General features: G+C 37.7%; 5 protein-coding genes across 6 annotated transcripts; 3 read left to right on the top strand and 2 right to left on the bottom strand.

The window, feature by feature from the left end:
• The first annotated feature begins 401 nt into the window (after positions 1 to 401).
• On the top strand, positions 402 to 6,535 carry LOC117625877 (protein MALE DISCOVERER 2-like). Of its 2 annotated transcripts, none has more exons than XM_034357465.1 (14): positions 402 to 1,006; positions 1,194 to 1,684; positions 1,829 to 1,961; positions 2,106 to 2,177; positions 2,753 to 2,896; positions 2,982 to 3,158; positions 3,701 to 3,802; positions 3,887 to 3,942; positions 4,026 to 4,448; positions 4,898 to 5,088; positions 5,212 to 5,344; positions 5,452 to 5,609; positions 5,703 to 5,897; positions 5,983 to 6,535. In XM_034357465.1, the coding sequence occupies exons 2-14, from the start codon at positions 1,582 to 1,584 to the stop codon at positions 6,235 to 6,237; spliced, it is 2,142 nt and encodes a 713-aa protein (XP_034213356.1). In that variant the 5' UTR covers positions 402 to 1,006; positions 1,194 to 1,581; the 3' UTR covers positions 6,238 to 6,535. The 2 variants fall into 2 exon arrangements, with proteins under 2 accessions (XP_034213356.1, XP_034213357.1); XM_034357466.1 differs by having other exon boundaries at positions 403 to 1,006; positions 2,982 to 3,125.
• Positions 6,536 to 6,921: 386 nt separating this feature from the next.
• On the bottom strand, positions 6,922 to 7,711 carry LOC117626276 (protein DOG1-like 4). The gene has a single exon (XM_034357949.1). It carries the CDS (start codon positions 7,706 to 7,708, stop codon positions 6,986 to 6,988), a length of 723 nt encoding a protein of 240 aa, XP_034213840.1. The 5' UTR covers positions 7,709 to 7,711; the 3' UTR covers positions 6,922 to 6,985.
• Positions 7,712 to 9,053: 1,342 nt separating this feature from the next.
• LOC117624466 (protein DELAY OF GERMINATION 1) lies at positions 9,054 to 11,031 on the top strand. The gene has a single exon (XM_034355728.1). The coding sequence runs from the start codon at positions 9,107 to 9,109 to the stop codon at positions 9,905 to 9,907; it is 801 nt and encodes a 266-aa protein (XP_034211619.1). The 5' UTR covers positions 9,054 to 9,106; the 3' UTR covers positions 9,908 to 11,031.
• Positions 11,032 to 11,237: 206 nt separating this feature from the next.
• On the top strand, positions 11,238 to 13,033 carry LOC117624465 (CBL-interacting protein kinase 5). Its single transcript, XM_034355727.1, has one exon. It carries the CDS (start codon positions 11,297 to 11,299, stop codon positions 12,689 to 12,691), a length of 1,395 nt encoding a protein of 464 aa, XP_034211618.1. The 5' UTR covers positions 11,238 to 11,296; the 3' UTR covers positions 12,692 to 13,033.
• Positions 13,034 to 15,923: 2,890 nt separating this feature from the next.
• On the bottom strand, positions 15,924 to 17,912 carry LOC117624643 (CBL-interacting serine/threonine-protein kinase 12). The gene has a single exon (XM_034356018.1). The coding sequence runs from the start codon at positions 17,694 to 17,696 to the stop codon at positions 16,236 to 16,238; it is 1,461 nt and encodes a 486-aa protein (XP_034211909.1). The 5' UTR covers positions 17,697 to 17,912; the 3' UTR covers positions 15,924 to 16,235.
• Positions 17,913 to 25,144: the final 7,232 nt, after the last annotated feature.

Here is a 25,144-nt window from a genome sequence, read left to right on the forward strand (position 1 = left end):
TAATAACTAACTACGTGGCTAAGGTTGAGTGGCCGTGGAAACTATATGTGAAGGGATTGTAATCTATTTTTCTTAAATACTAAAATGGGAGGAAAGGCAGAGAGGCAAGCACGCTATAAAGGTGGGCCCGGTCAACTGCTTAAGAAAATAAGAGAGAAGCGCGTCCGAATACACCGGAAGTGGGGGCCCTCACCACCAATCGATCCATCGAAATTCCCAAAATGCCCCTCTCTCCTTCCACTCTCTCTCACACACACAGAAACACACGAAGTGTTTGTTCTGTCTTTTGAATGCCGCCGGTTCACAGTTTGAGTTCCCGCCAAACACTTAACTAACAAAACAAGATTAACCACCAAACATATCCACCTATGTGTGTGTTTGTGGACCCCACCCAAACACAAAGACACCATCCAAAAACAAAGAAAAAAACATTCATTGGGACCCACCGGCAACCCCCAAAAGCCCAAACCTCCCCCAAAAAACTAAAAAAACCAAAAAAATAAATAAAGGGGGAAAATAAAAAAAACAAAAAAAAAAAACAGAAAAACCAGCTTGTAGGGTGGCTGTTTCTGGTGGGGGTTAGAGAGAGAGAGAGAGAGAGAGAGGAAAAGAAAAACTGGGAAAGAAAGAGAAAATTAGGAAGAAAGAAAGCTCTGAGTCTGAGAGAGACCCAAAAGATGGTCGAAGGGAGGGTCCTCTGAGATCATCCTGAAAAGGCAGTAACAGAAAAAAATTACGGGATTAAAATTTAATTCTTTCAAGGTTTTTTTTTTTGGGTCGATAATCATTTTGGTGTTTTTTTCTTTGCTGCCTTTTGAAGTTTTGAGTCTCAATCACCCCCCACCTATCACCACCCTGGAACTTTCTTCACATAATTCAATTGAAATTCATTGCTTCATTCACTGCATTTCTGGTTTTTCAACTTCCTGTTGATTATCCCTTGTACCCCCAGAAATTCCAACAAGTGAAAAAAGATAGCACCAATAACAAAGCCCCCTTCTTTATGGTAATTTAACTCACTTTCTTTTTTCCCTTTATTCTTTTTGGGCTTAACTTTTCTCATAGATTGCTTGCACTTGAGGGCATTCCCCTGCATGTTATGCTTTTAATGCTTTTGTCCTCTGTTGGGTCATTTGGGTTGGTGTCATTTTACATTGCTAACCTTATGTTTGTACATTTTGCTTGAATTTCAGCTGCACCCAGAAAACTGTCTGAGAAGATAATCTGCAGAGCAGGGGATTTGCATTCGTTGACCAGAAGGGTGTTGTCACCTCCAATTATAAACCATAATCATGAGGGACCCGAATACGGTGGTGGGTTTGCGTTTTTTTTGTAGCCTAGTTTTTGCTAGTTAGAATTTTGTTTCAGTTTTGGGTTTTGTTTGTTTGTTTGTTTGTTGTAAGCGGGAAAAAAAGAAAAAAGAATTGAAATTTGGTTTCGGGCTTTTGAGCATAGTGGAAGGGGGTTGCTCGTATAAAAAAACCTGGCGATTTTGTATAGTAATTCGCGTAGCTTCGTGGCTGTCAAGGGAAATAGTTACTACGACCACCATCACCACTGCTGCATTTGGTTCATCTGGCAATGGGGGGTAGATGGAACCCTTTCGGGTTCCGCTTGCTATCTCTCCTGGTTTTTTTGACTATTGTTTCGAGGTTTCGGGGTTGTTGGTCTGTCAATGATGAAGGTAATTCTTGTATGCCATTGCTTTCTGAAGTTTACAGAATGAATTGCGTTGGAATATTGGATGGGATTCTTTATTTTTTTAATTTTATTTTTATTTTTGTTGTGTCTGTTTTAACATTCTATTGCAATTGGTGTGGAAATGCAGGATTGACTTTGTTGTCATTCCAGAAGAATATAAAGTTTGATCCTTTTGGTGCTTTGGAAAATTGGAGTCCCAATGATAGCGATCCTTGCCTGTGGAAGGGCGTTCATTGTGTGGACAGTAAAGTGCAAATTCTGTAAGTCCCTCTTGTGTTAGATGATTACAAGAGATTCCTTTTTGTTTTCGGTGATAAGATTTTAGAAGATACCAATCTATTATTTATTGTTCACTGCAGCTAAATGGTCTCATGTTTTGATGACTTTTAATTGGCTTCTTGTAGGAATCTGACGGATTTTTCTTTGGAAGGGACGTTGGCACCTGAACTTGGGAAACTTAGTCACCTAAGATCTCTGTAAGGAATCTCATCATCACTGAGTCTTTGTGGGTTTGGTCGATGTTGAGATTTTGATATTTAGTGAACTGTTTGTGACACCTAAATTTGTCTCTTTTCAAACATCTAGCACTTCGTACTTTAGAATGAAATTACACAATTCCAAATTAGAATAAGGTTTCAGGCTATAACTGCCATATGATTCGGGAAAAACTGAGTTGGGTGTTGGATTTCAAAATGTCAGCAGGCATGCAGAAATAGATAGAACCTTTAAGATGGACCAGAACATACTCATAATGATCTAGCAAGCAATTGAGTTAATACTTACTTTATCTGGATAAAGACGTAGAAAGAAAATCAAATTAGCATTTTTAAGAACGCATGATACTGTACCCTTCTTAGAGATTTTTAAACCTTGCTTTGGCTTGGCCTAATTACTATGGCGATAGTATATGCTTTTATTGACATTATAGAACTCAATTTAATCTCTAAACACTTAAGAGTTGAATTGCATATTATACGAATTTGAACAAATGACAGACAACAAGTCTGTGACCTTATGAAGTCTTCTGGTTATTGCTTCCTCTGATTAACAGTGTGTTCTACAAGAACCGTTTATCCGGTGAAATTCCTAAGGAGATTGGGGGGCTTACAAGGTTAGAGCTGCTGGATTTGAGGGACAATAACTTGAGTGGGACAATTCCAGTTGAGATAGGCAGGATGCTGTCACTGAAACGCTTGTGAGTTAGCTGTTGCATGCTCAATCTCTATTTCATTCTATAACTTTTCAAGTACCTGGACTTAAAAAAAAAATTTGCACCACAGGTTGCTTTGTGACAATAGATTTGAAGGCAGCATTCCTCTAGAGCTCAGGAGTCTCAGCTTGCTCTCTGAATTGCAATTTGACGATTACCTTATGTCTAGTGGAAACACAGGATTTGGCTGTGTAAACAGAAAGTTTGGACACTGGTATAATACTGCTTACACACACAAATCACTCCTGTGAGTCTCACTAGGATGATTTAGTTGACAAAAAGAAATCTATTCTATTGTTGATGAGTTCTTTCTCACTTTTTTGAATTTTTTGAATTCCAGTTGATGCTTACCATGCAATACCTAATCTAACTGAACTGTATTATCATTAAGTGTACCCAGGAATTTGTAGAGTAATTTTGGTTTGGACAGCTAGTTAATAAAGCTCTTTGAGTTCTATCATTTAAAGGAGTTTAAATGCAAATGAGTTTCCATGGATGTTTATGTCAGAGTAACCACTTGCCAAAGGAAATAATAACTCCGGTAATCAGATGAGTACATTCAAATATGTGTTTTGACTTGAGTAATGAGTTTATGGCAAAAGCAAAGTGTACATAATTTTAAAAAGTAGAAACATTAATCTGGGAATTAACCAGCACTGCCTTCTGAACCTTTTTCTGATGGATAATGTAATTCTTCTATATATGTATTGGAGTATTATCTGTTAATATAGAAGTAAGATTATTCTCATATCTATCTTGTTCCCAATTTTTCATGCATTTCTTGGGCAGCATCTGGCAGAGCAATTTAAAACATGTGAATAGTGGACATTCCTTGGTGGTATTGCTTAAAGTAGCTTTTAAGCACTATCTCAACTACTTGTCACTACCACGGTAGGGAACCAACTTCCTTCTTATGGCCTCCTAAGTTATGTTTGGTTTGTTTCAATTTGTTGAAATGTTTGCTCTTATTTCCAGTTACAAAAAGGACTTGCTGCATAGCCAGGTGGACAGTTGCTGTGATAATTTATCTAGTAAGTGAGAAGGTGTATAGACATCTAGTATTGAAATTTATTCTTCTGAGAAATACATTGACGTTGCATCTTGCATTAAGCAGGTTTGTTTGAGTCAAACATGGTCTTTGTTCGACGTAGGCTACTTGCACAAGCCAGTAACCTACCAGCTGCACCTGTTACTGGTATGGTACCTTCTGGACAGATCATTGCTCTACCAACTACCCGAAGTAGTGGCTCTTTCCCAGCTGTGCCAAAAGATAAAAAGAAAAATTCTCCTCCACCTGCACCTGCACCGCAGCCTCCATCTCTTGATCCTCCATCACATGAGAATTCAAAACCTAGTGGACAATCTTCCCAAAAATCAAATGGAAATATATGGAAATACATCATTATTTCTTTTAGTGTGCTTATCTTGCTCATTGTTCTTATAGCCATGGTCTTCATGTGTCGAAGCCAAGCAGTTAAAACCATAGGTCCTTGGAAGACTGGATTGAGTGGGCAATTGCAGAAAGCATTTATAACAGGTAATTTTGTGGTGTAATAGGAAACAAAAGTTCTATTATCTAGTCCATCGAAAGACTAACCAATAAACCCAGAAGAAAAGAGAAAATTAAAAGGTTATAAGCACACACAAAAATTTGGTTGGGTCCAAATATTTGTTTCCTGCAGTGGTTTTTGCATAACAATGTAAGAAAAGTAAACCAGATGTTCTGTTATCTAAGTGAGTAGGAAAATTAGATTGTACTATCTATTTTGTTATATTAGCTGTTTGGTTACTGAAGAAATCTTCAGTGCAGGCCTAAATGCATTCTTTGAGTTTTAGTGCCATGCAATACATGAGGGGGTTATTGAAAATCATGGATTTTCAATAACTACTGATGTCATTCTTGTCAATATATATTGACAGCCTTCTGTATAGACTTTGAAGTCCTCCTGTATTGAAACCTGAATAATTTCTTTGTATGAGTTGCAGGAGTTCCCAAGTTGAACCGATCAGAACTGGAAACCGCCTGTGAAGATTTCAGCAATATTATTAGCACAATTGATGGGTGTATTGTGTACAAGGGAACACTGTCCAGTGGAGTTGAGATTGCTGTTGCATCAACAACAATGTCTTCTTTGAAAGAGTGGTCCAAGCGTGCAGAGAATGCTTACCGAAAAAAGGTATGTTATGTCAGTTACTAAAGACAGCGATCAAGGCAGTGTATATCTGCATATATATATATATATATATAATTAATTCCTTCTAAATTCTTATAATATTATGCCATTTCCCACCTGCTGTAGATTGACGTACTGTCACGCGTGAATCATAAAAACTTTGTCAATCTCATTGGCTACTGTGAGGAGGATGAACCATTTACGAGGATGATGGTGTTTGAGTATGCTCCAAATGGAAATCTCTTTGAGCATCTGCATGGTAAGGTTCTTACTTTTGTACTGTACATTGGAGGAGGCTTCCTTAGTTAATTACTAGCTGCCTGAAATTTAGAGGTTAACATGTATTAATTATATGTTTTTTTACAGTTGAAGAAATGGAACACCTTGATTGGAATGCAAGGGTTAGGATCATTATGGGAACAGCTTATTGTCTTCAATATATGCACCAAGAGCTAAATCCACCTGTGGCACATCCTAACCTGAATTCATCTTCTATCTTTTTAACGGATGATTATGCTGCTAAGGTTCATACACCCTTCTGATTGCCTTTGTTCAATTTGAAATTTTAGTACTTTACCCTTATAACAATAACTCTCTCTCACTCTCTCCCCCCCCAGATTGCAGAGATCTGTTTCTGGTCAGAAACAACAGGCGGAAAGCATAAGAATTCCGGTGATGACGATAAGGAGCATTCTGAATTGCCACCCCTCTCTGATCCAGAAACAAATGTCTACAGTTTCGGATTATTGTTACTTGAAATAATTTCTGGAAAGCTCCAAAACTCAGAAGAAGTAGGGTCCCTTTCGTACTGGGTAAGCATTGAACATAAAGTAATTCTGCATTATGTTCTTTTGTATGTCTTAAGTTGTAACATAAACTCATTGTCAACTTTGCCAGGCTTCTGCATATCTAAATGAGAATAGATGCAACATGGTAGATCCAACCCTCAAGTCCTTCAAAAATGACGAGCTCGATGTCCTATGTGAGGTCGTCAAAGATTGCATAAAACAAGATCCTCGGCAGAGGCCACCAATGAAGGACATTACTGCTAAACTGAGGGAAGTGATCCCCATCACTCCCAACCAAGCAGTCCCAAGACTATCTCCCCTATGGTGGGCTGAACTCGAGATCTTATCTGTAGAGGCAACCTAAAAGCTCTCTCCTCTTGACTCTCTTCTCTGTGTCTGTGTTGTTGTAAGCCAAAGTCCATGTCTCTCTCTTTGTATCAAATTATTTGTTAAAAAAAAAAAAAACAAAAAAAAAAAAGAAGAAAAAAGAAGCTGAAAAGTAGTTTTTTAAGTTTTAACTCTGTGCTCCTCCCCCTTCATAGCTAAGTCCTTCCCCCTACATACTTCATGCTTGTATTCAAATCCCTTTTTGTCTTTTATATGTGTCCTTATGATTCATTCCATTCTCATTCTTTCTTACATAACAAAGTGCTATTCTTTTACTGCTGGAGTGCTCTTGTGTCCTAACTTAATTTATACCAGATATACACAAATATGTATTTTGTGATCAAAGTGTGAATGTAAAACTAACATGGCGCTTGGATCGGCGCCTGTGCTTAATTATAAATTTGTGAACCTTATATTATACATAGGTTTTGAACCTTGTTGCAGTTGCCAATCATTCATGTGTTTTACAGTACTGATCCACCATATGTTAATGCAGCAGAGCACTAGTTCAAACTCAGAAGCTGCTGTTGATTGTTACCCAAACAAAAATATTGTAACTGAGAGAGACATGCAAACAAACAAACAATGAGTTTCATTTTCTCTTCAAGAAATGATTTCAATTTGGTGAAGCCTAATGTGGATTATGTATTTTCCTGTTCAAAATTGTAAAACACATAACAAGGTAAAATTAGGATCCACACTCTAATTCCTATACAAAAAACCAGCTAATGGTTTAGGAGAGCATTTTGGTCACATTTTTTCCTCCCCCATTGCCTTAGCCTAATCTGAACCATGCAAGTAGCAGCCAAGAACTCCACACACTGCAATGGGCTCAGCACATCCAAAACACCCTTCAATGTCTTGAGCCTCACACAATCTGCAGCCTTCATCACCCTCTCCAACCCACTCAACATCACCTTCAATGCCACATCCACTAACCCTTCCACCTCCACCTCCACCACCTTGCCGCCGTTCCTCACCCGGCTCTCCAACCGGGCCAACTCGACCATCCTCCGGTCCGCCATGGCCACCTGCTGCCTCTCCATTTCCCTCTCCACCTTCTCCTCCTCATACCTCATCTTCAGCCTCAGCTCTTCAATCTTCTTCAGCTGCTCCTCCGACATGTTCACCAGCCTCGTCTTCCTCAGCGACCCAATGAGCTGAAACAGCATTGAAGGCTTCCAACCAGTGACCCAATTATAGGCATTCTCTAAAGGGCTCGACCAAACAGGGCAAAAGAAGGCCAGGACATCTTCACGAGCAGCAGCCCATTTCACAGTGTAATATTCCTTGTGTAGGTAGGTGACTTTCGACACCAGAGCTTGTAGCTCTACCTCATTCTGCAGTGTCTCCTCAGACAGCTTGAGAAGCTGTTGCTGGAGCTGCTCAAGCTGACAAACCCACTTCTCAAAAAACTCAGAGAACCTCTCTTCAACCTGGGTTCTCATTAGAGAGAGAGAGAGAGAGAGAGAGAGAGAGAGAGAATTGACGAGGACACAAGAGGTGTTTGTGAAAATGCCAAAGTGACGCTCTTGGAGAGTTGGGGTTGGGGTTGGGGTTGGGGTCGGTGTTGGTGATATATATATATGCACAAGAGGGTGAGTGGGGTGACCAGATGGAGAGAGGAGGGGGGCCTACGGTGATGCTGCGGTGGTGAGGTTGGGAAGTGCGTGGCTGGTGCATGAGCTACGCGCAGCAATCAGCCACTAGTGGGTTTATAAGTGCTATTTGACGCTTTGCGGATGCTAAGAGGAAGGAGCAGAGGAAGGACATGAGTATTTTGCCTTTTTTTCCCCCTTTTTTTTTCTTTGAATGAAACCTTGTAGCGTTTGGGTGTGCTTAAGAGACATGCAAAGCTACCACCTGGTGCTTGAGCTTGTGTTGACAAAACGTGTCAGCTTGGGAATGAATCTGGGTTCAACGTGGAGCATGGCTAAGCCTTTGTTCAGATATGGTTGACAGGTCCCTCCGACATTAGACACTTGTGTGAAACGATGTTTTGCTATCATGATATGTTACACGTGATAATTTTTTCACTTAACATATCGTAATTAATTGGGAATAACAAAACAATGCTATCCTTATAAGATAACAAAACAATACCATTCCTGTTGATATAAGTTTTTCTGCTCCGACATATGCCCTCCCTGGTTGACTCTGCTGTCATGAGTTGAGGCAGCATTTGTGTGAAACCTACTATGAGGATGAATTATATTCACATTTAAATGATTTAGTTCTTCAATAATCTGGTTTTCACAAACTATGCACAGAATTCAAACAAGTATTACATCTCACATGTGGACTTAATAGTAGTGGAATTAATTGTTTAGTCATATTTTGCTAAGTGAAAAACATAATATTGCAAACAGGATTCTGCTGTTGTTGTCGGAGAGGAAAGACGAACACTGTTAAAGCTCTGTTTTGTAAAACAGAGGTTTTAGAGAGAGTTGCTACTTTTAGTTTCTAATGAGTTGGATTAAATTGCCCTTTGGATGACTTAGCATAATTTAACTTGGGCAGAAAAAAATTCTGCAGAAAACATGTGATTCCCAAATTAAGTCCATGTATTGCTTCCAACAGTTCCCACAAAGAACACAGATACCAAACTCAATAGGTTTAGGTTCTCAATTATGAACTAGGGTCTGCCCTCCTCCCTTCTCTTCTTCAGCTGGGTCACGTGAGCTGATCAGGGCAAAGCTGACACCAAAAAAAATAATAATAATTATTATTATAATAAAAAATAAAAAAAACAGGTGGTGAGATTTGTCATCACCTTCTACGTGTCCTCCAAATAAACAAACATTTTACACCGCTTCAATTCCTTGCCTTCTTGTTAAGCAATTAGCATGTTGACAGGGCTTTGTGCTTACCATTTCAACTCAGCATCTCAAATGGCAAGCAGAGACAGAGAGCAATCCAAATGTTGCTTCAAAGAGTGGATGGAGCTTCAAGAACAACACCTCTCAGAGCTCCTCCAAGCCCTGAAACTAGACCCCCAAAACAAAGACCAGTTAAAACATTTAGCAGAGAAAGGCATCTGTCACTTCCAAGATTACATAAACAAGAGAACCCAACTTGCCCGCAGAGACGTCTCTGCCTTCTTTGCCCCCACTTGGTGCACTTCATGGGAAAACTCTCTGCTTTGGATCGCTGGCTGCAGACCCTCTTTGTTTTTCAGGCTCGTTTATGTGCTTGGCGGGTCAAAAATGGAGTCAAAGCTCTCTGAGTTCCTCCAAGACACAAGAGAAGGCAGCCTTGGTGAGGTTCTGACGTGCTCGCAGCTCGTTGTGGTCAACAGTTTGCAGAGCAAGACCATTAGAGAGGAGGAGAGGTTGACAGGGGAGCTGGCAGCTCTGCAAGAGGACATAGCAGACCAGCCAATTGCAATGATTGCAAAGGGTTTGAGCCAACTTGGGGAGATGAACAGAGAAGTGGAGGAGGCTCTGGATGAGCATGGCCAAGCCATGGTGAGAATTTTGGAGGAGGCAGATCAGTTGAGGCTAAACACTGTCAAGGAGCTTGTGAACATATTGACACCTCTTCAGGCTGTTGATTTTCTGGTGGCAAGTAAGAAGCTTCACTTGTGTGTGCATAAGTGGGGCAGGAACAGAGACCAAAAGCTTGGGAGGGAAAATCTGGAAGATTAATTTTGGTATGGATTTTTGGGTATTAATTTTTAGTGACTGCATGTAATAATAAAATAAAATGCCTTCTACATTAAATTTTTTTTTTTAAAGACCTTTTCTATTAAAATGGACGATAACATACTACATTCACACGCACTATAGACTGCACGGATGCTAGAACTCGAATTCAAATATTTTCTGTAAGAGCATTTACTCCAAACTACTACACTAATGGTCATTTGCATTTGCCTTCTACATTTTTAGTGACTTTTAGTTACTTTGCATCTAATTAACTTTATCATCAAATCATTGGCTGACATCTCTTGATCTTACATCACGCAAATTGTACAAACAAAGTCCAAAGATCACTAATCCCTTTTTTGGGCATCAACCATTTTAAGCATATAAACTCAGGACAATCTTTAAATTATTGAAGTGTGTTTAGATTCTAGAAAATGAAAAAAATGCGAACCGCTTGTCATCCACAAATTGAGTCTTTTGGCCAGAAACAAACCCTATTGAGGATTAGATTGTGGACCTTGAGCTCCACTTCATTTGGCGCCACTCTATGAATGGACCAACTTTTACAACCCACCACCACCAACCACCTCCCTTCTTCTTCTTCCACAATATCAGATTTGTGGCCAATACTAGACCATGTGGGCCACACACAACATTCCCACATGGCACTCACGTGGATATCCTTCTTGGCATGAGTTCATGAGGAAGCATTGTGGTCCAATGTGTATGTCCACAACCTGATTGAGCATGCTTCTCTGTCAATCTGTTTCTGAACAAATTAGAGCCGTCCTAACAACGTTTCAGTTGGGCATATTGTATTTTAGAGGGAGCAAGTGCTCTTATCCAATCGTAAACGATTTGATTAAACGAAAAGTGGGAATGATTATCCTTAATCTCATTTTCTTATTATAGTAATTTCTCTAACTGTATGTTACTATACATAGGAGCCTAAATGAGGTCCAGTCCTTAAGTACAAGGCAGAGAGAGCAACCAAACATTTCTTTACTAATTTTGCACAAATAGCTGAATTGGAATTAGGGTCTTTATTAAGAGACGTGGTTTTTGGGAGCAGAAACAAGGATGTTGGCCGAGCATTCTGTCCTTGAACAAGGGTTGTCTGCAGCATGCAGCCTTTTGGCATGGGTTAAGTTCCTCGTGCTTTGATTGCATTTCACAAGGGATTTTCCTCATCCTGCCTTTCGGCATGCATGAGTTGAAATTCCTTGTGTCCCCGGCCCTTGCTTTCCTCCATATACAAACTACTGCAATCAAGCTGCAAAGTTCTTGATTGCATGTACATATAGTATTGATCTTGTTTCATCTTCACCATCAGCTGTTTCTGTGGTGGAACTTGAGGCAGGGTTTTCAGAAAAAACCACAAAAGCAAAAATGGAGAAAAAGAAGGGAAACATATTGATGAATAAATACGAGCTGGGACGATTGCTTGGACAAGGGACCTTCGCCAAGGTTTACCATGCCCGAAATCTGAGGTCAGGCCAGAGCGTTGCGATTAAGGTCATCGACAAGGAGAAGGTGCAACAGGTGGGATTGATTGATCAAATCAAGAGAGAAATCTCTGTGATGCGCCTTGTGAGGCACCCCAATGTGGTTCAGCTCTTTGAAGTCATGGCCAGCAAGACCAAGATTTATTTTGCCATGGAGTATGTGAGAGGTGGGGAGCTTTTCAACAAGGTTGCGAAGGGGAAGCTCAAGGAAGACGTGGCCCGAAAATACTTTCAGCAGTTGGTTGGGGCTGTTGATTACTGCCATAGCAGAGGCGTCTACCACCGCGACATCAAGCCAGAGAATCTCTTGGTAGATGAGAATGGTAACCTTAAAGTTTCGGATTTCGGATTGAGCGCATTATGGGAGTCAAGGGGACAAGATGGCCTGCTCCACACAACATGTGGAACTCCTGCATATGTAGCACCAGAGGTGATAAACAAGAAAGGTTATGATGGTGCCAAGGCTGATACATGGTCTTGTGGGGTTGTCCTTTATGTTCTGTTGGCTGGTTTTCTGCCTTTCCATGATACCAATCTCATGGAAATGTACAGGAAAATCAGCAAAGGAGATTTCAAAAGTCCGCAATGGTTTCCTCCGGAGGTTCGCAAGCTTCTTTCGAGGATTCTTGATCCTAATCCAAACACAAGAATAAGTGTGGACAAGATCGTGGAGAACAGTTGGTTCAAGAAAGGGTTTAAACTTGTTGAAGCACCTTTGCCGCCTCCTGATCCCAACGCCTCCATCCTGCGTGATGTCCAGGCAGCTTTTGCATCAACAACAACAGATGAGTCTGCAGAAGGCAGTTCCCACAAGAAAACGAGCACGGCAGGAACAAGCCCCATGAGGCCAACTTGTTTCAATGCCTTTGACATCATCTCTCTATCGCCAGGTTTTGATCTATCCGGTTTGTTTGAGAATGACATGCAGCACAGACCACAGGCAAGATTCACCAGCACAAAACCAGCCGCAACAATTGTTTCAAAATTCGAAGCGATAGCAGAGACCGAGAGATTCAAATGCATGAAGAAAGATGGGACCCTGAAATTGCAGGGCAGCAAGGAAGGAAGGAAAGGGCAGCTTGGTATCGATGCTGAGATTTTTGAGGTCACGCCTTCATTTTATGTTGTAGAGATGAAGAAAACGGCTGGGGACACATTAGAATACATGGAGTTCTGTGACCATGACTTAAAGCCCTCTCTTCAGGACATAGTATGGACTTGGCAAGGAAGTGAACAAAAGCATGAGCAACAGCCAGTAGCACCAGAAATTGTTTCTTAGATAGGAAGTGCATATTTTCTATCTAAAACTAGACGCTAAAAGATGTCTTCCGTGCTTTTTCATCTTTATTTTCTTATGCTTTCAGGTCTTTTTTTTATTTATCCACTTTTGGAGTTCTTTTGAATTTGAGATCTAAATGTAGAGGGGTATTGTTAGTCTTGTGCACAACTTCAAGGCAGAGTGCAGTACAGGATGGCTCGAAAATTCTGTAAACGAGATGCTGCAAAATGTGGTAGCCAGAATGATCAGAGGCAGATAGACCACTAGTTTAAACTGGTAGCCCCCCAAAAGGGCAAATTTAGGATATTCAATAACATATTTAAAGTGAAAGCTTTAGACTAATTTGTTTTTCCTTTTCCTTCTTTTCTTTTCCTTTGAATTCACAGTAACACTGTGAAGTGAAGAAACAAATGTATCATTTGCTTATGAATCTAGCTATCCATCATCGTCTTTGTCCCACACACACCCAATCCTGCAAATAAAGCAAGACAGCTCCAAGCACCAGAAAGTGCATAATGGAAATGAGCAACCACATAAGAAGTACTATCATATCCAATAAGGGTAAGCAAAATCTTCATCCGCAAGCATTGTAGCTTAAATGGAATTAGAATTGAGAATCATTAAGGCATGCAATGACTAAATTATTTGGTGCACGTACGATACAGATGGGTCATGACCTTCCTAAAACATGAGCAAAGTAAAAGCAATCACAGAGCATATCTGTAAACATGCACAGATGAAAACATGGTCATAGTTGATTTGTAATTCACTTGGTCCTATTTTCATCTTTTCATGTGATCCAGGCATATGCATTGAAAGTCTCCTTCTTTCCATGTAATCATGCGCTGGTTTGGGGTCACCAGGGCCATTGTCAGGAAGTGTTTGATTAGGTTTCACAATCAAAGCACAGATTCCATCAAATTTAAGTCGTTCCCGTTGCTCACGGCATGCATCATACGGTAGTAGACAGATCTTGGCATCTTTTCCCTTTATCACAAGTAAAACAGAATTGTTGTCATCACAAATAATTCGTTTTAATATTAGTTGGTGTGATATGCTGCCCTATAAGGTGGCGAAAAGTGTTTAACAAAAGATTGGCTGCATTTAAGAAAAGATTAGCCCACTAAAAATCCAATCCAATCCAATCCCAATGACTTTTATAATTTGCTTTCCCTTTATTTATATACAGAATATAAGCAATAACTGCTATCAGAAATATCTTCACGAAATCTGAAAGTCCTCCAGTGATTTTCAAACTAGTGATCTATGCTAACTCTTTTCTTATCCATCCCCATGTCTTATCCTATATTTCCCTCATTGGTCCACAAACAAAACATGGAAAATGACCCAATCCTGAACAAACCCAAAAAAGAAAATTGGATTATAAGTTGCAAAATGGAAGAAGATAGAAAGAGAACACCTAAGAATCGACCAAGACAGCGGGAAAACCTACCAGTCATGTCCTGAATTATTGTTGGATGGCCTTCGCGGTGGCAAAAAGACGCCTTCAGAAGAACATCTGTAAAGCCAAACACACAGATCATCAATTGATCATAAGGTCAATGAAACCGACTTCATTTCTAATTTTCTACACTTCACCTAATGATCTCCTCTCCTCTGGTTCTTTTCAACGATGACCCTATGATTTTTTTACACGTCTTGCATGTGGAATTTGCTTTTTGTTTTTGTCACGGAAGTCGAAAACTGCACCAGTTAGTCATCTCATTACCATTCTTAGTAGATTCGCATGCGCAATTAGATCCAGTCAACTCTTTAACTAATCTTTTCGGCTGTTGGATTCTATAGACTTCCAGCTTTTTCTGTTCTGTTTGTCCAATCTTATGGCGAGAAATGTTTTTAGATTGTTTATTTTAACCAAATTATTGGCAGACTTGGTTTTTAATTGGGAAATAGTATTCTCTCTGTAAATTACAGAACATGGGCTTTGGTTGATAGCTACTTAATTCATTTTCTTAACAGGGTTAAATATATGTCCATGCATTTGATATCCTGTATATTTGTAAACGACAAACAAAAGGAGCCAAATCTCGTGTCAAAGATTGCAAATCTTCTTGTGTCTGCTACTTCTATGAGAGAAATGAGACCTTCATTCTGCACCATAAAAATATTGAAAAACTTAGATAAGGTGGATATCACTATTCTGCTATTCCCAACTAATCACAAACTGTCACATGAAAAAGTTATCACGCGTGACATGCCTTAATTGGCCAAAAATAATAAAATAGCGCTATCCTTCTCGTCAAAAAAAATCCCCCAGAACTCGGCCAAACGAGAATGCTGACAAGAAGTTATTTATCGACATGTATGGCAGTTGCCATCACAAACAAACAAGCGAGTCACAAATGGCAGACTTAAGAAATTAGTAGAAAGGTGAGGAGCTAATGGTAGGTGCACCAACAATTGGGCACCCTGTCGTTTAGTCAATAAAATAATTTCCATTTTTCTGTCGCCTTGGCTTCCTTCATTCAAATTCAAGTATAAAATTCATACGACATCATCAATCAAAATCTGTATATGCCTTCTTCTCACCAATGTCCTCTGTATCTTTCCATCCATTCCAATCAAAGAAAAAAACCCCTATTGATGATCCATAAAAATGCAAAAAGTGGTCCAAGGGTTCATGTCCAAAGATATACTGATTTGGGAGCAAATTTATGCAATTGTGAAGCAAATCATATCCTGGCATGATTTGGAAATATGCAGCTAATAGACAGACACTAATATATGATGTGAAATGTTTCCATGGATCCTTACATGTACCCTTCCAACATTTTCCTACAATTCCAAACATCCTTCCATTCCCACCATTTTATCCAATTTAGTAAAAGTTTCACCTAAAAGTCCCAAATTCAGAAAAGAGGGAATTGGAAAATCCAACAAAATGTTACTCAATTAGGTGGTATGCTAACTAGGTACCTACATAAGGGAAGGTCTGGGCAAAACACCTCTGCTCACCAGTAAGCAGACATTTGTTAACTAAAATTTGCATCCTCTTTAACATTTACTCACTAAAAGCAGAAATCGTGTATCTACTCAGAATAAGAAATGGGAGGCTGAAAGTATAGATTTGCTGAACTCTTTAACATTTACTTCCCCAAATGTCATCATAATCTACTGCATTTATGTCATTATGAAGCAAAAGAACTTTATTGTGAGTAACTGGTATGATAATGGATTTTTATAGTGAAAATAAGTAACATTCCACCTTCTCTACCATAAAAAAATTATCATGTAAGCATATACACTTATACATTCACACACACACCACCAACAATCCAAGATAAGTAGAAATGTGTATTCCATTCTCTGTTATCTAATCTATAGCTTTCTCGATACAAGAATAGAATAGACAGTACAGAGCAGTATCTAGAGCTTCACCTAATTCCCAAAAGCAAACAACCGAAGAAACTAGGAAAAATCAATAAAAGATGAACCTTTACAGCGGCCTTAGCAAATCAGAAAAAAAGAAAAACAAAGAAACAAAGAGAGATTAAAGCATACCCATTTCCCTTTCTGTTCTTCCCTATTCAGAATCTGAAGGTAGATATGAAGGAGGAACAGTATTAGCAGCAGCACTTTCCTCAATCATCAAATTCTGCAACCCAGGTCTCAACTCTGTGTTACAAAACTGGTCATACTCTGCTTTGTCCCCTGCTTTCTTCTTAACCTCCAAAACCACCAAAGACGGTGTCAATTCGAATATCTCAGCGGCAATCGTTAATGGGCCCTTCACACCTTCCCTAGACCCCTCTAAGCTCACTCTGCAATCCTTCTTCCTCACTGAAAAGCTCACAACTTTAGCAATCTCCTCCAACTTCGATATGATCGTCGAAACCGGCGCACCCGACACAAATCTCGCCTCCTCACCGCGCTCCTCAAACAACCCAGATAAATCAAACCCGGCAGAAAACGAAATTATATCAAATGCATTCAAACTGGCTGGTCTAGGCAAAGATGTAAGCTTTCTTCTGGTCTCAAACTCAGCCTCCGATTCTGACATACAAGATTGATCAGAAAGCGAGCTCACATCGCTAAATCTGTCCTCCTCATCGTCTTCCACATTGCAAAGCCTGTCATCATGATCAATGTAAAACTTGATATGCTTAAACCCCTTTTTAAACCACCGATTCTCCATGACCTCCGCGATTGTAATCCGAGTATCAGGATTTATATCAAGCAGACGAGTTAACAACCTAACAAGCTCAGCACTGAACCATCTGGGACACCGAAACTCGCCTTTGTAGATCTTCTTGTACATAGCCATAACATTTTGGTCATGGAAAGGCAAATATCCAGCCATGAGCACAAACAACACAACCCCACAAGACCAAATATCGACCTTTGCAGCATCGTAGCCCTTTCGACCCAAAACCTCAGGCGCCACATAAGCCGGCGTGCCACAGAACGTGTGAAATAGACCATCTTGCTTAATCTCATCAGAAACTGCGCTCAACCCAAAATCAGAGACCTTGAGATCGCCATTCTCGTCCAGGAGGAGGTTCTCCGGCTTCAAATCACGGTGGTAAACGCCGCGAGCATGACAAAATCCGACGGCTGAGATTAACTGCTGAAAGTACTTTCTAGCAACTTCTTCTTTGAGGCGGCCCTTGGCGACCTTGTTGAAGAGCTCGCCACCGCGAACGTACTCCATGACGAAGTAGATCTTGGCCTTGGTGGCCATGACCTCGAAAAGCTGCACGATGTTTGGGTGGCGAACGCGCCTGAGAATTGAGATCTCGCGTTTGATGTGAGCGATTAGGCCGCCCTTGAGGATCTTCTCCTTGTCGATGACTTTGATGGCTACGCTCTCGTTGGTTTTGATGTTCTTGGCATGGTAGACTTTGGCGAAGGTGCCATGGCCAAGCAATTTGCCGATTTCGAAGCGACCCAAAAGCGGAGCTGGGATGTTTTTGGATTTGTTGGTAGGGGTGGAGGGGTTGGAAGCGACGCCGTTATCGGTGGCTTTGGTGGTGAGGTTTGCCATTCCTCCGGGAAGGGACGGCCCTCTCTCTCGATTTCTCAGGGGAATTTGGGTTTTTGTGATTGTTTGATTGAATTTTTTTTTCTTTTTCGGGTTGATTTATTGGGCTTTTTTTTGAGTTTGGGATGTGATGTTTGGTTTGTTGGGTGTTGTTTTGATGATTGATGAGTGGTGTGTGTAGAAACTAAAAGAGAGATGTTTTATTTGATTTTGGAGACAATGATGCTCTTTATATGGTACAAGAATATACCCTCCACCTCCTCCCAAGTACAATGCTTAGCTCTTTTTTTTCTTTTTCTTTTTCTTTCTATTTTTGTATTTAATTTTGTTTGCGTCCTATAACAATATATGACGTTTACGACAAGTCTGAGAAAATCTTCTGTAAATGGTGTTCATAGAAAAGCTAAGTTTTTTTTTTTGGTAACCCAAAAAAAAAAAAAAAAAATCTAAGGTTTTTGCTAGCAAGTTTCCCACAATCCGAAAAGCATGCAATATATAAATATAAAGTTGTTGCAAATTTATTTATTGTTTCGGGGAAGATTTTCTTTTTAGATTTATTAGTCATCGATTTAACCTTATTATGTTAGTGGTGACAAATTATTCATTAAACAAACATAATTAGCGTCAATTTTTATGTCAAGTGCCCTTGTCACATCGCATGTGATCCAAAAATAACAAAAATAATATGACACTATCGTATTACTTAACAATTTTGTTTAATGAGAAGTAGGCCTCCTTAATTTAACAATTAACTTATTGTCAAGCCTTCTAGTTCAACATTAATTATTTGAAGTCTTAATGTTGTTGCCGGAAAAAAAAGAAAAATAAATAAAGAGTCAAACTTCTATCGTGAATGTTGGACTGTAACAATTATTGTTATAACCATAAACCTTCGCGTGTCGAAAAAATGAAAGGGAAAAAAAAAAAAAACAATTTACCGAAAAAAGGGCCGTGGCAATTTGCTCAAAGTTCAAATGTTGAAGGTTGAAATCAAGAACATGGTAGCATGAGAATTGCAACTTTCCATGTTTGACAGCGCAACATAAACATGGGAAATACGAAGTTTAACGGCTCTTTGTGTTGGATGAGTCGTGTGATGCAAGAGGTTGACACTCCGTACAAGAAGAAGCAGCAACTTATTTCCAACCAAGTAATCTTCAGCCACTTAGTCGGTAACACGTGTGTTATACTAAACGGGTGTTGACAGCGTCACGCGTAGGCAATCTCAATCCAGCCTAACCTCATCAGACGTCCTACACCGTTGATCGGACTTACTATTATACCATCAAACATTTAATCGGTCACGTGCTTTTCTAAGCTATGCTGTACAATTAAAATTGGTGCACGTGATTGTAGAGAAAATATGCCAGCCCAGGGATTGATTTTGATTTGGGCGGCTAGCGGCTCACGAGAGTCGAACCAGGAAATTGAATGGTTAATAAGTGGATGACTTGATGGTGAAGCAAGTCAACTTGATGGCCGGTGATGATTTACAGATCTACGGCACGGCACGCAACTGTTTCAAAATCTTCAACATGCAATTTCTTTGCCTATTTTACCCTTTTGTTATTAGTTGTAAATAAGTTGACCCAAAAAAAGAATTAAGTATTGGGCCCCCCACGTTTTGATGATTGCACTCCACCTCCATGTGAGTGGAGGGACTGGAGAGGGTATTGTCCATTATGAAAAATTCAAGTGCGTAAATGAAAAAAAAAGTGTGCTATCATTAAAGGTGGGCACGGTCTGTTTCAATTTCACCTTCAAATCAAGGTCTAAAATATCGAGAGTTTCGGAAATATCGGTGGTCCAAAAACACGGATATATTGATGGAAATATCGACAAAATATCGATATCGATAAAAATTGAATAAAAATCAAGGAAATTGTGAGAAAAACTTGGAAATTTTTATTGAAACTTTAGAGGATGTTTATTTAGTCAATTGTCTATTATTTTATCACAAAAAACTGGAATAAAAGCATGGCATGGTGGGTTAGAGTGATTTAAGTTGATTATGTAGCGATCTGACAAACACCGTGTCTTTAGAAAATATGTACTAATTAGTGAAAGAAAATTAAACACACCACAATTTTTTAGTTATATTAATTTACTACAATATATTGCATATGATAAGATATATGAGCTTGACAAAATATATATATATATGAGTAACTTACTACCACATAGAAAGAATTCCTATTAAAGTTAAAACTTAGTATCACATATAATGAACAATATTAAAACTCAATAGTGAATAATAATACAACTCCGTAATATATAACCACACACAAAAAAAAAAAAAAAAAACCCTCCATAATAAAATAATAAATAAAATTAAACATATGCCTAAATTTATCATTAGGGATTTTTTTTTTTAATAAATAGAAATTTATCCTAGATAATATTAGCTTGCATAAATTTTTAAGGCCATATAAATATTACACGTCGTAACATTAAACATATGCCTAAATTAAACATAATAAAATAATATTAGGGATTTTTTTTTTTTCTAAATGGAAATTTATCCTAGATAATATTAGCTTGTAAAACGTTTAAGACCATATAAATATTACACATCGTAACATTGTTAACAAATGGATTCGCAGCCTGGTGGATGAGGCCCAGTAGATGGATGCAATTGAGAGAGGTTCGAATCCCCTTGTTGGCAAAAGCACCACTTCTCAACACATTTAATGTATTTTTCAGTTTCACTCGCGATATTATCCGCGATATATTGCCCAAATAAAGCACGAATGAGTAGGAAATTATCGTATCTGAAATTATCTCGATAATATCGACGAAAATATCGATATATTGACGATAATTAAGTGAATATGGGCTAAAATATCGCCCATTCAAAAAAACGATATTATCGGCGATATTTCGCCGATAATATCGGCATTTAAGACTGTGCTTCAAACCACAGCTAAATTAATTAAACTTTTACAGTCTGGTATGATTCGGTTTGAATTAAAATTAAAATGAAAATCAAACCAAACTAAATTATTCATATTTGGTTTGGTGCGGTTTAGTTCGACCGGTTTAGGCATAAAAGAAAACATGCTTACAATAACACAAAACCTGTTAACATATGTATTCCATCAAATAATCCTAAAACTGAACTTGCTCCTAACAAACATAAACATTTTCATCGAAGTTCATCCAAATTTCTAGCAACAAACTTCAACATACAATCCCATATTTTCATACAAATACAAACAAATTTCAATACCCAATTGATTTATACAATTGGAAATTACATACCAACTAGTCAACTACAACATTCATTCTGATTTTTATCAAATTAATGCAAAGAAAAAAAAGCCAAACAAACACATTACTTCTTATTCTTCTGCAAGACATTTCTGAGAGAGCCATTAACCATATACTCTGTCACTATTGGCACAGAACATCCTGGCCCATCAAGCGCAACACCATAGAAGCTACCACATTGAGGTGGTGCAAATCAGCAAGTTTAATGGCCTCATTCTAAAAATCATCTCTCTGATTGAATACAAAATCTATAACATATGGACCATGCAAGTGAGGTATTAAAAAAAAAAAGAAAAAAAAGTAAAAGCTTTTGGAAACGAGTGCAATGAAAAGACAAATCATTTATTCTTCCATAACCCAATTCTCTCAGCTCTTCCCACACCTTGACAGGCCCAATCCCATATTTTCATAAATACAGATAATTGATTAATACAAACTTACAAAGTAAATTAGAAATTTCAAAACCCAATTGATTAATTGACATCTTACACAGCAGTGTAAGACAACAAAACAACAACAAAAACTGGGTATGATTCAAGAATCGAAACAAACCTTAGTTATAAGAGGTTGGGATTGAAGTGGTATGAGCTATTTTCTCCAAGCCCCATTGGTATGAGCTATTTTCTCCCAGCCCCTTAGGACAGTTTCAAAAAATGCTCAAACCTCAGCCGAACCAAATCAACCCGGCTCGGATAAGTTTTTCAAACTGTTGACTTTTTTTTTGGTGGTCAAAACCAAACTAAATCAAATCAATATAATCGGTTCAGCCGATGTAACTGGATCGGCCGGATTGATGCCCACCCCTAGCTACCACCACAAAATCATAAAAATATAACACACACTATAATGGTGTCATGAGGATTTGAACCTGATACCACTAGTTTGCAAATTAAGGTCATTTTTCATTGGGTTAGACCGTATTAGCCATAAAAATAATTTTAAAATTCAATTATTTTGGTTACCAAACTCTAGGCAAATAATTGAATATTTGAAAATTAAATTGCCAGATATATGTTTAAAATTGAATTCTACCATCATTTCTTAATTTTCATCGGACCATTGTCAAATAAAAAAAATACAATTTAACTCTAAATATGAAATTCGTACAATTATTTAGTTTATCACATTGACTAATATCTCATCATCATTCAACCTTTCATGAAATTCGTATATGAGTATTTTGGAAAGACAAAAAAAAAAGGTTTGAAATGAATATGATAAATTTTTAAAAGATAAGGTAGTGACGCTTAAAAGACAAACAATGTTGCAATTTCAATGATTTGAATTATTATTTTTATTATTTTTATTTTTATTTTTGTATTGCTTATAACAGCAGAAGAAAAAAAGTGGATAAGGGTTTGTAGATGTTGAGATGAATGGAAGTATTGTCTACCAGCTGTGTCCATAATGCCAACGGATGTGTATCATGCATCAGAAAAATGTCTTGAAAGACTAATATACACAAGTTTTTTTTACTTTTCAATTTAATATAAAGCTAAATGCAATGCACATTTATAATGATGTCCTAATATTGAAAAATATTTTGTGACCAAACTGAAATTAGTCGAATTAACAAATTATTATTATTATTATTATTTGTGAAAATTTGAAAAGGAGAGAGTGAGATGTCATTGGTGTTTGAACATGAAATCACTAGAGAAGCTCTACCCATATCAGTCATATTACTAATTGAAATGGCTTTCTATGTTCTTTTTCAATTGATCTAATAAAATACTATCGCTTGTTTGGTAAAAAAAAAAAAAAACTATTTCATATTTTTAATAACGAGGAAGATAGTTAATTATGAATATAACAGATCAACTCGCCTAATAAACGTTCTATCTAAGTTAACCAAAGTAAGAAGAAAGAAGTATTAAAGATATGCAAACTCAAACGTGTTATCATCTCCACTACATAGCCCCAATTTCTTAATTTGTTTCAAACACAAATCTCTTTAGAACTTTTATTTTATTTTTAGAGATTTCCGTGTAAATATTGTTGTATGAATTAATATTATGAGTGTGACATTTTATGCTAAAAGTCATGAATGAGGGCTAGATTAGATTAGAGTATTTTTTGCAGTCGTTGATAGTAATCTGAATTTGACCAGTTTGATCCGGTTTTGATTTGGATTTGTAACTTGAAAAGGCCGGTCTAAATCGAATTGGACCCGCTATGTCAACAAATGTAATTATTCAGGCCATATCCAACTATTTCTATAGCCCAACTAAAAAGCCCATTTGTGTTTTCTAACTCAACTAAAAAGTCTAACAACACATTCTATATTTATATTACTTATCATAAAAATATTCCTAACCATAATTCCCCAAAGGCACACGCCAGTTTTCTCAGCTTCATTGTTTTTTTCTTTTCTTAATAACAAATTAGATATTTAGAATCAATTAATTCTTACTTAGTAATATTTTTACAATCAGCTATTAATCTAGTGGTAACTTTTGCAATTCTTGAAGCAGAACCGTGGACAGTCAAGGTTCATTGTACATGTGAAGCCTTATTCTAAAATCACATACATATATTAGTAGTTTTAGCAGTGAAAGATCATCTATTTATATCTATATACATATTTTCTCTTATGTGGACATTATTGTCGTGCGGATAATATGTATTTTTTTACTATCCGTCCAAGAGACTGTAGTCACCCACCGTTAGATGTAACATCCAACTGTTCAAAAAAGTTTTTAAAAAGAGTGCAAGAGTGAGTGAACCGTTGAATTTACATCCAACGGTGAGTGACCACAAATCTTTTAAACCCCTTAGTCCAAGAGATCGGAATTGTATACATATGTAGTGCCCCTATTCGAATGGGACACAGTATAAGCAGGGGCGGAACCACACTAACTAAGGGCTACTCTGGGATGTAGCCCAACGAGATTTTTAAGGGAAAAAACATTAAGCCTATATATTTAACTTATTCTAAATATTAGCCTAGTATATATTAACTTATTAAAGCCCAAAATAGTCCAATTCTTTATAAATTTAGTTGGAGGGCAGTAATAAAAATATACATTAAAATAGGCACACTTTCAATTATATGTTGTTGAATACATTTTCATTTTGATCCTATATGTGTTTTTCAATTGCATTTAATATGCATTTGTTTTTTATTCTATAAAGACCGATAATATTTATTGATAAGATGAACATGAACAAGTTCAAAGCTACTATGGTGCTAAACCCTATTTGTTTATTTTAAAGCTTATTGAAAATTAGTCAATGGAGCCATGAACTAGCGTAGTTCATATGATTTAATATTTACTTTTATTTCTAAAAGGATTTTAAGTACCCAAAAAATAAAAAAATAAAAAGAAAAATAAAAATTTACATTTTAAACTAATAATTTTAGTTAGTCCACCTGTTAAAAAATTATTGGTTCGCCCTTGAGTATAAGTGCTTTCTAGCCAAGCTTGAGCCTGCACAGGGGCACCATTTGAATATAGCTAAGTTTCTCTAGGCAAATAATTGAATATTTGAAAATTAAATTGCTAGATATATGTTTAAAATTGAATTCTACCTTCATTTCTTAATTTTCATCGGACCATTGTCAAATAAAAAAAATACAATTTTTTGTTTTTTGTTTTTCTAATATACATGTCTTTTTTTCACCAAATGGTTGATGACAATAGCCATAAGTCCCCTCGTTCAACGGAGTGCTTTCTACAGTTGAGCCATCATGCTTTGTTTTCTATAGCTTAATTATTGATTTGTCCCCTAAACTTGTATCTAACTTTTGATTTATCCATATACATATTTAAAAAGAAAATTAAAGATATGAACTTCTTTTTTTCCTCCAATTTTTCCCCATACCGTTCAAATATGCAAAATTTCATCCAATTTGTCGTTAAATATGAGAGCAAAATAGTCATTTCGTACGTTAGGTGTGTCTGTGGTCAATGGGGTTGCAGGAGGAGAGAGCATGGAGAGAGAGAGAGAGAGAGAGAGAGAGAGAGAGAGAGAGAGAGAGAGTTGGGGGGAGTGGGGGTTGGCAATAGGTTTGGTTCAGTGGGCAGCATGATTTGTTTTCCTCTCTTGTTGTTGTTGTCAATTTTCCTCTTTTTCTTCAAAATTTTCCAAAATTTATTTTTAATGATTTAACATCAAAATTGAATGAAATATTAAGGATGTAGATGACATGGGAGAAATTAGAGAAAAAAAGATGTTCG

This window comes from Prunus dulcis, chromosome 4, assembly GCF_902201215.1.
Source record: "Prunus dulcis chromosome 4, ALMONDv2, whole genome shotgun sequence".
In the NCBI taxonomy this organism is placed as follows: domain Eukaryota; kingdom Viridiplantae; phylum Streptophyta; class Magnoliopsida; order Rosales; family Rosaceae; genus Prunus; species Prunus dulcis.

Bases quoted from the DNA above. Each gene is read 5' to 3' on its own strand.
- LOC117625877 (XM_034357465.1), top strand. From the start codon at position 1,582: ATGGGGGGTAGATGGAACCCTTTCGGGTTCCGCTTGCTATCTCTCCTG. The intron at 5,089-5,211 runs GTATGTTATGTC...CACCTGCTGTAG, and splicing joins AGAATGCTTACCGAAAAAAG to ATTGACGTACTGTCACGCGT. The intron at 5,345-5,451 runs GTAAGGTTCTTA...GTTTTTTTACAG, and splicing joins TCTCTTTGAGCATCTGCATG to TTGAAGAAATGGAACACCTT.
- LOC117626276 (XM_034357949.1), bottom strand. From the start codon at position 7,708: ATGAGAACCCAGGTTGAAGAGAGGTTCTCTGAGTTTTTTGAGAAGTGG.
- LOC117624466 (XM_034355728.1), top strand. From the start codon at position 9,107: ATGTTGACAGGGCTTTGTGCTTACCATTTCAACTCAGCATCTCAAATG.
- LOC117624465 (XM_034355727.1), top strand. From the start codon at position 11,297: ATGGAGAAAAAGAAGGGAAACATATTGATGAATAAATACGAGCTGGGA.
- LOC117624643 (XM_034356018.1), bottom strand. From the start codon at position 17,696: ATGGCAAACCTCACCACCAAAGCCACCGATAACGGCGTCGCTTCCAAC.